Below are 14,013 nucleotides of genomic sequence, written 5' to 3'. Positions count from 1 at the left end.
TCCCCTCCGGTGTTTGTGTTCTTCTCGTTGGGCCTGAGTGCTGCTGGGCACATTGTCAGCTCTGTGTTGCAAAGTTCTGATGACGCTCAGTTTGTGTTCCAGAGGGTGGTGTGAGTCGAAAAGTAGATATTGGTCTGTGTGTGTAGGTTTCCTGTAAACCCCAATGTGGAGGCTCCTGTCTTCCCCAATGTGGACGTCACAGTCCAAGGGCAAACTGTTGTTCTTTACGTCTTCCATTGTGAACTTAATGTTCTTGTCCACTGAGTTGATGTGTTTGGTAAACGCTTGCACCTCTTGTGTTTGGATTTTGACCAATGTGTCGTCCACATATCTGAACCAGTGGCTCGGAGGTGTTCCTCTGAAGGAGTTCAGAGTTCAAATACTGAGTCTCATCACCAGCCAGTCAGACTAGCTTGGTCTAGTCAGAAAGGCACGAACTGAGGAAGCCTCTTGGATGAGAGGCGAAACGTCTTCACGGATATATACCAGTCCTGTTGCACTTGATTCAACTCCTTTGGATACAACACAAACTGTAACCCTAATCATGTGATCACTTGACGCAGACCGAGAAACATCTTTTACCTTTGAGAATGTGTGTAGTAGTAGTAGTGTTAATATTGTCACGTCAGTATCCCGCAAGCAAGTACCGAGGACAGACTTGTCCGTTATCATTAAACTTGAAACTAAATGCAGATCTAAAAAAAAAATGTTATGTGCAAAAAATTAAGGGAACTGCAAGCCCTTCTCAGTTAAATTTTTTTTAACATTTTTCCCCCTTTTTCTCCCCAATTATTGTTTTTCTCTCCACTTGGCCAATTACCCCACTCTTCCAAGCCGTCCCGGTCTCTGCTCGACCCCCCTCTGCCAATCCAGAGAGGGCTGCAGACTACCACATGCCTCCTCCATACATGTGGAGTCACCAGCCACTTCTTTTCACCTGACAGTGAAGAGTTTCACCAGGGGGACGTAACGTATGGGAGGATCACGCTATTCCCCCAGTCACCCCTCCCCCCCAAACAGGTGCCCCGACTGACCAGAGGAGGCGCTAGTGCAGTGACCAGGACACATACCCACATCCAGCTTCCCACCCGCAGACACGGCCAATTGTGTCTGTAGGGACGCCCGACCAAGTCAGAGGTATCACAAGGATTCGAACCAGAGATCCCTGTATTGGTAGGCAATGGAACAGACTGCCATGCTACCCGGACGCCCTTTTTTTAAGGTCATGTAATGCCATGCTTTATTCATTCACATGGACAGTCTCAGTTCTATACTCGTACCTGTGGAAGGTGTTGTAGTGTGGAGGGAAACACTGCACCATGAGGATCTTGACAACAATGAGGTCATCCAGAACATACTTCCTGGTTATTTCCAGAAGGCGAACTAGCCACATCTTGTCTGACTTCCGCGTGTCTGACTGGGTACCTTCAATGCGTGTGCTGACTGTATCCTCCAAGACCTGAAATAAAAATGATGAAAATATGCCGAAAGAAAGATTTGGGTTACGGCTACACATTTCCATTCAGGTTTCACATTTTACTGAAAGTGTCCAAACAGTCAAGAATATTATAACTAGCATTATGACTGTCGTGGGGATGCTGGAGCCTATCCGAGCAGTCATGGGGCTGAAGGCGGGGAGACACCCTGGCCAGGCCGCCAAGCCATCACAGATAAGCAGTTGGGATAATGAATGGATGGGCATTCTGACTGTGGTAAGAATATGGAAGAGTTGACCAGTACACAACACTCAGTGTGTACAAATGGAAAACCAACATTTTCAAGCAAGTATCTTCGCTCCAGCTGAAATGGGATGAAGTCTGTCTTAGTAGTACAATTGGCATTTGTTCCAATACATGTGAAAGTTGTCCATGTATTTCAGCCACGTACGAGCACATTCAGTTTTAGCCAGGAGTGGAGTGAAACGAGATGGGAGCAGCGACATGCGGGAACAGGTCCTGTTAATAGGGCTTATTTTCCTCGGCTCTTCGGTGCATCAAGCAGAAGCGGGGGTCTTTTCGTGGTGTTTCAGGTTGCTACATGCTGGTGTCCTTTGTACGGATGTGAACTATAATGGCAGCACATGCAGGGTAACATTCTAGGACAAAAGGTAAATGTTTAATGATATTTAAGGAGCAAACACCAGGACACCAGTCCAAGCCCCTCATATTTCAATGTCTCTCACAATTGGGTCACATATAATTCTCACTGAAGGGGGAACAAGGGGTGGAAGGGACAGTCTGACAAGGCCTGTTGTGTCTCCTGTGTCATTCTGGTTTGCTGTTAAGCAGACACTGGGGAGGAAGGGCAGCCAACTGACAGGAATGTAGCACCCAGGCCAGTGGTAGTGTTGGGGTGAGACTGGCCCGAAAATGACTCCACAACCAGGCTCCTGATGTCCAGGAGTGTGTGGGGTGACTCTCTAGCTTCTCTATTTCCTGGTAACCATTTCTCACTACTGTTTATTGCGTTCGATAATAATTAAAGATACTGGGACAGAGGATGTTAAATGGGCCAGTGTCTTGGGTTTAGCTCCACGCCTGGACCAAGTTTTGTCCACGGTAGCTGGAGAAACAATCGACAGAACCAGCTCTCCCGTGGTTTTGGAACCAAGCTAGGGGAGGGTCCAGTCTGTCTGTGACCTGAGGTGTTGCAGCAAGCAGCGAGCTGAAGATCTTAGTCCAATACTAAACAAAGTGGTGTTCATAACCAGATAATACAGTTAAAATAGGCACCACTACAAATGACAAAGCATCCATCCATCCATCCATCCATTATCTGAACTGCTCATCCTGCTCTCAGGGTCGCAGGGATGCTGCAGCCTATCCCAGCAGTCATTGGGCAGCAGGCGGGGAGACACCCTGGACAGGCCACCAGGCCATCACAGGGCCGACACAGACACACACACACACACACATATATATATATATATATATATATATATATATATATATACACACACACACACACACACACACACACACACACACCCATTCATACCTAGGGACAATGTAGTACGGCCGAGTCACCTGACCTACATGTCTTTGGACTGTGGGAGGAAACCGGAGCCCCCGGAGGAAACCCACGCAGACACGGGGAGAACATGCAAGCTCCACACAGTGGATGACCCCGGATGAGCCACCAAGGTTGGACTACCCTGGGGCTTGAACCCAGGACCTTCTTACTGTGAGGTGACTGCGCTAACCACTGCGCCACCGTGCCGCCCATGACAAAGTGCAGTACAATAAATATTTTGGTTAAAAACTGGGAAGTAGAGACAAGGACTTCATTTAGTTTACTTCCTATTTTTCACACACCATGCAACAGGTGGAAACTCAAGATGACAACTGGCACTCAAGTTCAACTTAAGTCGTGCATACACAGACTTGACTTGTGCTAAAAAGGGACTTCAGACTTGACTCAGACTTGTCAAAAATGACTTGTGAACAATAAGAGCCTTTGAATAAAAGATGTATGATCATGAAAACCACAGGGGAAAAAAAACTCTGCCCCATCACTGTGCACATCACACTGTGCACCAGCATAATCTGGACACCACCACACTCCTTACATACTGCAGCATAGCTTCATGGCTTCCAACATGGGTCCATTCATTGCTGCCTTTTGGCTCGAAGCTCATGGAGTTGAACAAAAGGATTGCTACAAGTATACAGTAATAGAATTAAAGACGCTGGAATGACAACGTCAAACTATCCCACACCTAAAAACTTGTCTGGACAGGTCAGTCCTTTAGCCTTGCTAGCATAGCCACTGCTGGTTTTCCACATAACCTGCGGGCACTTTGTTCACATAACAAGCATTTCAGTGTGACAGCCATGTCAAGTCACCTGTGGAGGGTTATGTACAGAAAAACTAATCATAATTTAATGGAAGTCTGCCGAATACGATGTCTGCTATTGGTGCCATACAATGATACTCAACATCAGTCAGTCAGCTCACTCATTCGCTCACTCACGCATGCACACACACCACTCTTGCTCTAGTACAGAGATGGTAATGAAAAATAAGATCATGTTCTATAAATACATTTATATTCAAATATTATTTATGTCATATCGCATTATCTATGTTGCATTGTAATGTTTCCCTACTAAAGCAGCAAGGAATGGTGTGTTAGAGAGAGAGAGAGAGAGAGAGAGAGAGAGAGAGAGAGAGAGAGAGAGAGACAGGGAGAGAGAGAGAGAGACAGGGAGAGAGAGAGACAGGGAGAGGGAGAGAGAGAGAGAGACAGGGAGAGAGAGAGAGAGAGAGAGACCGTACCGACTGGCTAGTGCTGTGCCTGGCTATGTGCCCTTGTGTGGCAGTAAAACTGGCCGTCATATTCGGCACAGTTTTATTGATTTATTTTTCTGTTCATTCTCCCCTCTTCCCTGAAGCTGTCATATACACGCCTCTTTCCTATATCCTCAACTAGCAGTCTTGGTGAATTTCTTAAAATAGCCATACAGCTATTTAAACCGAACCATCTTGTAAAGTTGAGACTTGACTCAGACTCATGACCAGAGTAGAGACTTGACTCAGACTCGTGACCGAAGAGTTGAGACTTGACTCAGACTTGTATTTGAGGATTTGCAAACATCCCTGCCATGCAATAAGAGCATGGAAGCACTAAAGCCAACTCATCACACATTGTTATGCAAAAAGATTGCATGTGTATCACTGCATAATCTTGTCCATGTCTACCACATTGTTTGGAAACACAACCTTTATCCCTCTACCATCTTCATCTCACCAAGTATCTAAACATAACTTGTACCCCGACCCTTTGCCCTCCTGTAAACTTGCCTTGAACATCCTGTCCTTCCAGAGTTTAGGTCGTCCTGGTGGAATGAAGCCAGTCTGTTTCTTCCGGTCTAACATGCGTTGATCAATCTTCTCTTCCCGCTCAATGATGCGAACCACAGAGACTAGCATTGTAGGGTCACTGCGAACAGTCACCATAGAACGTTGGAGCACCATCCATAGCTGCTTAGCTAGCTCATCTGACAATGCCTGAACCTGGAAAAGAATTAAATCAAACAGAAAATGTATTTAATTCTGAAGAATTTAACAAGTTGATATTCCACCTACAAGAAGAATTCTGGAGTGAGTAGGATGACGTGGTGGAGAACATTCCCAAGGAAGAGAAAGTGGTGATTGGAGCGGACTTCAATGGACATGTTGGTGAAGGGAACAGAGGTGATGAGGAGGTGATGGGTAAGTATGGTGGCAAGGAGAGAAATGTGGAAGGACAGATGGTGGTGGCTTTCGCGAAAAAGATGGAAATGGCTGTGGTGAATACATACTTCAAAAAGACGGGGAACACAGGGTGATGTATAAGAGAGGAGGAAAGTGCACACAGGTGGACTACATATTATGTAGGAGGCGTGATCTGAAAGGGATTGAGACTGCAAGGTGGTGACAGGGAATAATGTAGCAAGGCAGCATCAGATGGTGGTCTGTAGGATGACTTTGGAGACCAAGAAGAGGAAGCGAGTGAAGGCAGAGCCAAGGATCAAATGGTGGAAGTTGAAGAAGGAAGACTGTTGTGTGGAGTTCAGGCAGGAGTTAAGTCAGGCACTGGGTGGTAGTGAAGAGTTGCCGGATGGCTGGACCAGCACTGCAGAAATAGTGAGGGAGACAGCTAGGAAGGTACTTGGTGTGTCATCAGGACAGAGGAAGGAAGACAAGGAGACTTGGTGGTGGAATAAGGAAGTACAGCAAAGTATACAGAGGAAGAGGTTGGCAAAGAAGAAGTGGGATAGTCAGAGAGATGAAGCAAGTAGACAGGAGTACAAGGAGATGCAGCATAAAGTGAAGAGAGAGGTGGCAAAGGCAAAGTAAAAGGCGTATGGTGAATTGTATGACAGGTTTGTCACTAAGGAAGGAGAAAAGGACTTGTACCGATTGGCTAGACAGAGGGACCGAGCTGCGAAGGATGTGCAGCAAGTTAGGGTGATCAAGGATAGAGATGGATATGTGCTGACAAGTGAGGAGAGTGTGCTGAGAAGGTGGGAAGGAGTACTTTGAGGAGCTGATGAATGAAGAAAATGAGAGAGAGAGAAGGCTGGATGATGTGGGGATAGTGAATCAGGAAGTTCAGTGGATTAGCAAGGAGGAAGTGAGAGCAGCTATGAAGTGGATGAAGAGTGGAAAGACAGTTGGTCCTGATGACATACTTGTGGAGGCATGGAGATGTTTAGGAGAGATGGCAGCAGGGTTTTTAACTAGATTGTTTAACACAATCTGAGAAAGTGAGAGGATACCTGAGGAGTGGAGAAGAAGCAAACTGGTACCGATTTTCAAGAACAAGGGTGATGTGCAGAACTGTAGCAACTACAGAGGTACAACACTAGAACGACCGGGATTTCACTCCTACCTAAAATGACCATGGGCAGTCAAAATGACAGCTGGTTTTTAAACTCTATATTGTGTCAAGATAAATACTCAATTGAGATATTAATGCATTACAAGTGTTAGTATGTCTGTTATGAAACTGACACCAAAATTAACATTTTAACAAATTCAATACTAATTTTCAAACAATTTAAAATGGCTGCTGTCCAACGCCTGTAAATACTGCAATGCCTCGGTGGTAGTCATGGTGCATCTGTAACAATGTCTGTAACCAGACATGTTGGCAATAATCAAAAATCAAGTTTAGACTATTTGTCTGCACCGGAGGACGCTAGTGTGTTTCTAGGACAGAGCAATTACCTTCATGAAGGAAATGATGCGACCAACCCACGTCACAAATAGTGACATGACGTGTGCCGTGTCGCGCAAATTACGTGCAGTCATTTCGACCAGTTCTAGTCGTTTTAGGTAGATCTTATCGTAACTTTTTTTTTATTTTGTATAACTGATCTAAAACTAATTTCAATGCAAATTCGAAAAATTTAGGAGCATTCAGGGAGCGGCAGGTCTGCGTTTTTTTTTTTCACAAAGTTATCAAACTTTGAAAATCCAAAACGGTCATAATGACTGTCTTGATCGTTCTAGATAAAGTTGATCAGCCACAGCATGAAGATATGGGACAGAATAATAGAACCTAGGTTAGGGGGAGAGGTTATGATCAGAAAGCAGCAGTATGGTTTCATGCCATGAAAGAGCACCACAGACGTGATGTTTGCTTTGAGAATGCTGACGGAGAAGTATAGAGAAGGTCAAAAGGAGTTACATTGTCTCTTTGTGGATTCAGAGAAAGCATACGACAGGGTGCCGAGAGAGGAGGTGTGGTATTGAATGAGGAAGTCGGGAGTTGCAGACAAGTATGTAGGAGTGGTGCAGGACATGTATGAGGGAAGTGTGACAGTGGTGAAGTGTATGGTTGGAATGACAGATGGGTTCAAGGTGGAGGTGGGATTACATCAAGGATCGGCTCTGAGCCCTTTCTTGTTTGCCCTGTCTTGTTTTGACAGGTTGACGAAGGAGATCAGGCAGGAGTCTCCGTGGACTATGATGTTTATGGATGACATTGTGATCTGTTGTGAGGGTAGGATGCAGGTTGAAGAGAGCCTGGAGAAGTGGAGGTATACACTGGACAGAAGAGGAATGAAAGTCAGTAAGAGGAAGACAGAATATCTACACATGAATGAGAGGGAGGGCAGTGGAATGGTGAGGATGCAAGCAGTAGAGGTGGTGAAGGTACTACTACTACTACTTTCGGCTGCTCCTGTTAGGGGTCGTCACAATGGATCATCCATTTCCATTTCTTCCTGTCTTTTGCGTCCTCCTCTGTCACACCAGCCACCTCCATGTCCTCCCTCACCACATCCATAAACCTCCTCTTTGGCCTTCCTCTTTTCTGGCAGCTCCATATTCAGCATCCTTCTCCCAATATACCCGGCATCTCTTCTCCACACATGTCCAAGCCATCTCAATCTTGCCTCTCTTGCTTTGTCTCCAAACCATCCAACTCGAGCGGTCCCACTAATATAATCATTCCTAATCCTGTCCTTCTTCATCACTCCCAATGAAAATCTTAGCATCTTCAACTCTGCCACCTCCAGCTCTGCCTCCTGTCTTTTTGTCAGTGCCACTGTCTCCAAACCATATAACATAGCTGGTCTCACTACCATCTTGTAAACCTTCCCTGTAACTCTTGCTGGTACCCTTCTGTCACAAATCACTCCTGACACTCTTCTCCACCCACTCCACCCTGCCTGCACTGTCTTCTTCACCTCTCTACTGCACTCCCCGTTACTTTGGACAGTTGACGCCAAGTATTTAAACTCATATGCCTTCGTCACCTCTACTCCTTGCATCCTCACCATTCCACTGTCCTCCCTCTCATTCACGCATAGGTATTCCATCTTGCTCCTACTGACTTTCATTCCTCTTCTCTCCAGTGCATACCTCCACTTCTCAAGGCTCTCCTCAACCTGCACCCTACTCTCGCTAGAGATCACAATGTCATCTGCGAACATCATTGTCCATGGAGACTCCTGCCTGATCTTGTCTGTCAACCTGTCCATCACCATTGCAAACAAGAAAGGGCTCAGAGCCGATCCTTGATGTAATCTCACCTCCACCTTGAACCCATCTGTCATTCCAACTGCACACCCCACCATTGTCAAACTTCCTCATACATATCCTGCACCACTCCTACATACTTCTCTGCAACTCCTGACTTCCTCATACAATACCACACCTCCTCTCTCGGCACCCTGTTGTATGCTTTCTCTAAATCTACAAAGACACAATGCAACTCTTTCTGACCTTCTCCATACTTCTCAGTCAACATTCTCAAAGCAAACATCGCATCTGTGGGGCTCTTTCGTGGCATGAAACCATACTGCTGCTCGCTAATTGTCACCTCTCCTCTTAACCTAGCTTCTATTACTCTTTCTCATATCTTCATGCTGCGGCTGATCAACTTTATACCTCTGTAGTTGCTACAGTTCTGGACATTGCCCTTGTTCTTGAAAATCAGTACCAGTATGCTTCTTCTCCACTCCTCAGGCATCCTCTCACTTTCCAAGATTGTGTTAAACAATCTAGTTAAAAACCCCACTGCCATCTCTCCTAAACACCTCCATGCCTCACCAGGTATGTCATCAGGACCAACTTCCTTTCCACTCTTCATCCTCTTCATAGCTGCCCTCACTTCCTCCTTGTTAATCCACTGAACTTCCTGATTCACTATCCCCACATCATCCAGCCTTCTCTCTCTCTCATTTTCTTCATTCATCAGCCCCTCAAAGTACACCTTCCACCTTCTCAGCACACTCTCCTCACGTGTCAGCACATTTCCATCTCTATCCTTGATCGCCCTAACTTGCTGCACATCCTTCGCAGCTCGGTCCCTCTGTCTAGCCAATCGGTACAAGTGCTTTTCTCCTTCCTTAATGTCTAACCCGTCATACAACTCACCATACGTCTTTTACTTTGCCTTTGACACATCTCTCTTCGCTTTACCCTGCATCTCCTTGTACTCCTGTCTACTTTCTGTATCTCTCTATCCCACTTCTTCTTTGCCAACCTCTTCCTCTGTATACTTTGCTGTACTTCCTTATTCCACCACCAAGTCTCCTTGTCTTCCTTCCTCTGTCCTGAGGACACACCAAGTACCTTCCTAGCTGTCCCCCTAACTATTTCTGCAGTGGTTGCCCAGCCATCTGGCAACTCTTCACTACCACCCAGTGCCTGTCTTAACTCCTGCCTGAACTCCACACAACAGTCTTCCTTCTTCAACTTCCACCATTTGATCTTCGGCTGTGTCTTCACTCGCTTCTTCTTCTTGGTCTCCAAAGTCATCCTACAGACCACCATCTGATGCTGCCTAGCTACGCTCTCCCCTGTCACCACCTTGCAGTCTCCAATCCCTTTTAGATTGTGCCCTCTACATAAGATATAGTCCACCTGTGTGCACTTTCCTCCACTCTTGTACGTCACCCTGTGTTCCTCCCTCTTCTTGAAATATGTATTCACAGCCATTTCCATCCTTTTCGCAAAATCGACCACCATCTGTCATGCCACATTTCTCTCCTTGACTCCATACCTACCCATCACCTCCTCATCACCTCTGTTCCCTTCACCAACATGTCCATTGAAGTCCGCTCCAATCACCACTCTCTCCTCCTTAGGTACCCTCTCCACCACGTCATCCAACTCACTCCAGAATTCTTCTTTTTCATCCATCTCACACCCAACTTGCGGGGCATATGCGCTGATAACATTCAGCAATACACCTTCAATCTCCAGCTTCATACTCATCACTCTGTCTGACACTCACTTCACCTCCAGCACGCACTTGACATACTCTACCTTCAGAATTACCCCTACCCCATTTCTCCTCCCATTCGCACCATGGCAGAAGAGTTTGAACCCTCCTCCGATACTCCTGGCTTTACTCCCCTTCCACCTGGTCTCTTGCACACACAGTATGCCTACCTTTCTTCTTTCCATCATATCAGACAGCTCTCTCCCTTTACCAGTCATAGTGCCAACATTCAAAGTTCCGACTCTCACCTCCACACGCCTACCCTTCCTCCTCTCTAGCTGCCTCTGGACATGCCTTCCCCCTCTCCTTCACCAAACAGTAGCATAGTTTCCACCGGCACCCAGCTGGTTAACAGTACCGGTGGCAGTCGTTGGTAACCTGGGCCTCGACCGATCCGGTATGGGAATCTTATTTATGCCCTTCCTGACGCAACCCTCCCCATTTGTCCGGGCTTGGGACCGGCACTAAGAATGCACTGGCTTGTGCATCCTCAGTGGCTAGAGTTGGCGAAGGTGTATGAATTTAAATACCTGGGGTCAACTGTTCAAAGTAACGGGGAGTGCAGGACAGAGGTGAAGAAGAGAGTGCAGGCAGGGTGGAGTGGGTGGAGGAGAGTGTCAGGAATGACAGAAGGGTACCAGCAAGAGTTAAAGGGAAGGTTTACAAGACAGTTGTGAGACTAGCTATGTTATATGGTTTGGAGACAGTGGCACTGATGAAAAGACAGGAGGTGGAGCTGGAGGTGGCAGAGTTGAAGATGATAAGATTTTCATTGGGAGTGATGAAGAAGGACAGGATTAGGAACGAGTATATTAGAGGGACCACTCATGTTGGACAGTTTGGAGACAAAGCAAGAGAGGCAAGATTGAGATGGTTTGGACATGTGGGGAGGAGAGATGCTGGGTATATTGGGAGAAGTATGCTGAATATGGAGCTGCCAGGGAAGAGGAAAAGAAGAAGGCCAAAGAGGAGGTTTATGGATGTGGTGAGGGAGGACATGCAGGTGGCTGGTGTGACAGAGGAAGATGCAGAGGACAGGATGACATAGAAAGGGGTGATCTGCTGTGGTGACCCCTATTGGCAGCAGCCAAAAGGAGAAAAAGATATTCCGCTTACACAGCTCAAGTCATCCTTTCTACTGAGAATACTCTATACCACTGCTGGTAAAAACACGTGCTATAAGTCAACATACATGTAAATGAAGGATTTGATGTGAATATTAGGAAGAATACAAAAGGCTAAATATGTAAAAGTTAGGGGTTGAACCCACTCTAGAATCCCTTTGTGGGGAAGCAGGCTTTGATGTGGCTGTAATGAATACCATCAGTAGTAGTATCATAAAAGTTATATTTTTGATCTTTGTAATTCCTTTCAGACAGTGTAGTGTACAATCAACACATAAGGACATTTATGAAGCTGGTGAAAATATACGTATCTGGTCAGTTGAGCTTAGTCTGTGGCAAGGGGGTGCTGGACACAGAAGAGTGAGTGTTTTCTAAGGGACTTGCCTGAACAGGGCAGTAAAGTGCAACAATGAGCTTTGCTGTCTTGCATTTTGGCAACATGACCACCTTAAAGCTACAGCTGTACACATGATGCATTTCTCTTAAAGCCGTGTATGAGCTTCACGTCTTTGCTTGTTTTAAAAATCCAATTTACATCTTCAAAGTAGGTGTGGATGAGGTTCATGTCGCTGGTGTTCTTGCTGTCCATGCGGTATTGCTCGTACATCAGGTCATCTCGAGAACACTCAAGGTCCATCAGCTTTCGGTGGGCCTGAAGCAGCTCAGCTTGTTCTATCAGCTCCTGCGTCTCTTTCACTATCTCTGGTACTGCACAGAAGAAAAAAAGAAAAGAAAAGAAACATGAAGCAAAAGTTCTTTGACAACATCCAAGTAAATTTAACTTTACCTGAACTAAACATTAAGCGATGAGTTAATTCTTCTCAGAGTCATCAGACTGATACTTTAAAAAGTCACACTCCCTTGGCAGTGTTTCTTAAAATACTTAATTTATTTTGTCACCCAATAAAGAAGGTGGCTTGTTTTGTGTTGAAAATGAGAACTGTGTTGAATATCCACTGAGCACTTTAAATAGCAGATACTGACAGATCATTTAAAGTGTGAGGGAGTATTACTAACTAATAAAAGACTCGTGTAGTCATTCCCTCTACTCATACAGTAAAACGATGGTCTCTCTAGCTGCCCAGTATGGTAAGTCACACCATCTGACATTGAAAAGAATTGCAGAACTAAGACATGGTGAGGCAGCGTCATTTTGCTCTGAGAATCCGAGTCTTTGTCGGGGTGCTAGACCTGCTAGATCAACTACATCAGAAGGAGAATCAAGTTAACTGTGGTTCCACTGTTACCTGACTTTCATCAAACCTGACACATGCCCTTACAACTGACTTCCCCTGATAATGCCCTTACAACTGACTTCCCCTGATAATGCCCTTACAACTGACTTCCCCTGATAATGCCCTTACAACTGACTTCCACTGATAATGCCCTTACAACTGACTCCCCCCGATACACCCTTTCACAGCATTTCCTGTGCCCACATGGTATGACTTCTTTAACTGGCGAAAGTTTGAAGTTCAACGTATAATAATAATTTTATTTATATAGCACTTTTCTAAAACAATGTTACAAAGTGCTTTACAAAGAAATAAAACCAGACAAGGCAAAAATAAGAGTAAGACCAAATAAGTAAGAGTAAAAATAAAAACAGTATAAATAAATAAAAACAACTGTTAAACACATGTAAAAGCTTTCTTTCATAAAAAGAAAAGTTTTAAGATGAGATGTAAAAGAAGCTAGAGACTTGGTGTGTCTTAGTTCAGCAGGAAGACAGGTACATAGTGTGGGGCTCTAACGGCAAAAGCCCCATCACCCTTTGTAACAAACCGAGACCTGGAATAACCAGCAGGGCTCCATCTGCAGACCTTGATGGTGGAGGGGGCACATACCAGGTCAATACATCACACATGTTTGTAATAATAATAATAATAATGATATGTATGTAGGAGCAAGACCATTTAAAGCCTTGAAAGTGAGTTATACATTTTTAAAATCAATATGAAATATAACGGGGAGCCAGTGTAGGGAGGCAACACAGGAGTGATGTGATCATGCCTCTTTGTCCCTGTAATGAGTCGAGCAGCGGCATGTGGTACCAACTGCAGATGGTGGAGGGAGCCCTGGCTGATACCAGAATGAAGTGCGTTACAACAGTCACCCCAAGACTAGATAAAAGCATGTACAACCTTTTACAGCTCAGCAGTTGATAAAAAACAAAACAAAACCTAGTTTTGGATGTAATAATTTTGGATATATGCTGGAGAAAGCATGGCTGAACATGTTTAATTTAATTATCAAAACCGAAGTCAGCATTGACTACTGCCCCAAGATTCCTAGCAGCCTGCTTAATACTACCTGACAGACCACCAAGATTAGTACCAGAAGGGCTGATGGAATGACCTCAGACATCATTAAGTTTGAGAACATTTTCAGACATCCAGGATTTAATGTCAGAGAGGCAAGTTGTGAGATTTGCTAGGGCACTGGTTCATGGGTTTTAGTGGCATGTATAATGAGTGTCGTCAGCATGAAAATGGTAATTGTCTGGCTGGGAGAACTGGCGTGAGATCGGCTGAGGAAGCCTGGTCTCCTGCATCCGGTGGGCCCAAGGACCACGGCCCTGACCGGTGCTGTGCCCGAAGAGAAAACACAGAGGGCGGTCTGACAGGACACGGAAGCAGGACAGGCTAAGCTAACTGCTAGCCCATG

The 14,013-nt window shown here is 45.4% G+C and overlaps 1 protein-coding gene across 3 annotated transcripts in view; it reads right to left on the bottom strand.

The window, feature by feature from the left end:
- exoc3 (exocyst complex component 3) overlaps positions 1-14,013 on the bottom strand; it is a 79,108-nt gene that overhangs the window by 40,644 nt on the left and 24,451 nt on the right. For all 3 annotated transcript variants that reach the window (XM_056293340.1, XM_056293338.1, XM_056293339.1), the window contains exons 4-6: positions 11,882-12,054; positions 4,804-5,016; positions 1,281-1,459 (exon numbers count right to left, since the gene is read on the bottom strand). In XM_056293340.1, the coding sequence (XP_056149315.1) occupies positions 1,281-1,459; positions 4,804-5,016; positions 11,882-12,054 (565 nt within the window). The remainder of the gene's footprint in view (positions 1-1,280; positions 1,460-4,803; positions 5,017-11,881; positions 12,055-14,013) is intronic.

The sequence above is a fragment of the Lampris incognitus genome, chromosome 14, assembly GCF_029633865.1.
Source record: "Lampris incognitus isolate fLamInc1 chromosome 14, fLamInc1.hap2, whole genome shotgun sequence".
Lineage (NCBI taxonomy): Eukaryota > Metazoa > Chordata > Actinopteri > Lampriformes > Lampridae > Lampris > Lampris incognitus.
This window is presented reverse-complemented; position numbering and strand designations above follow the sequence as displayed.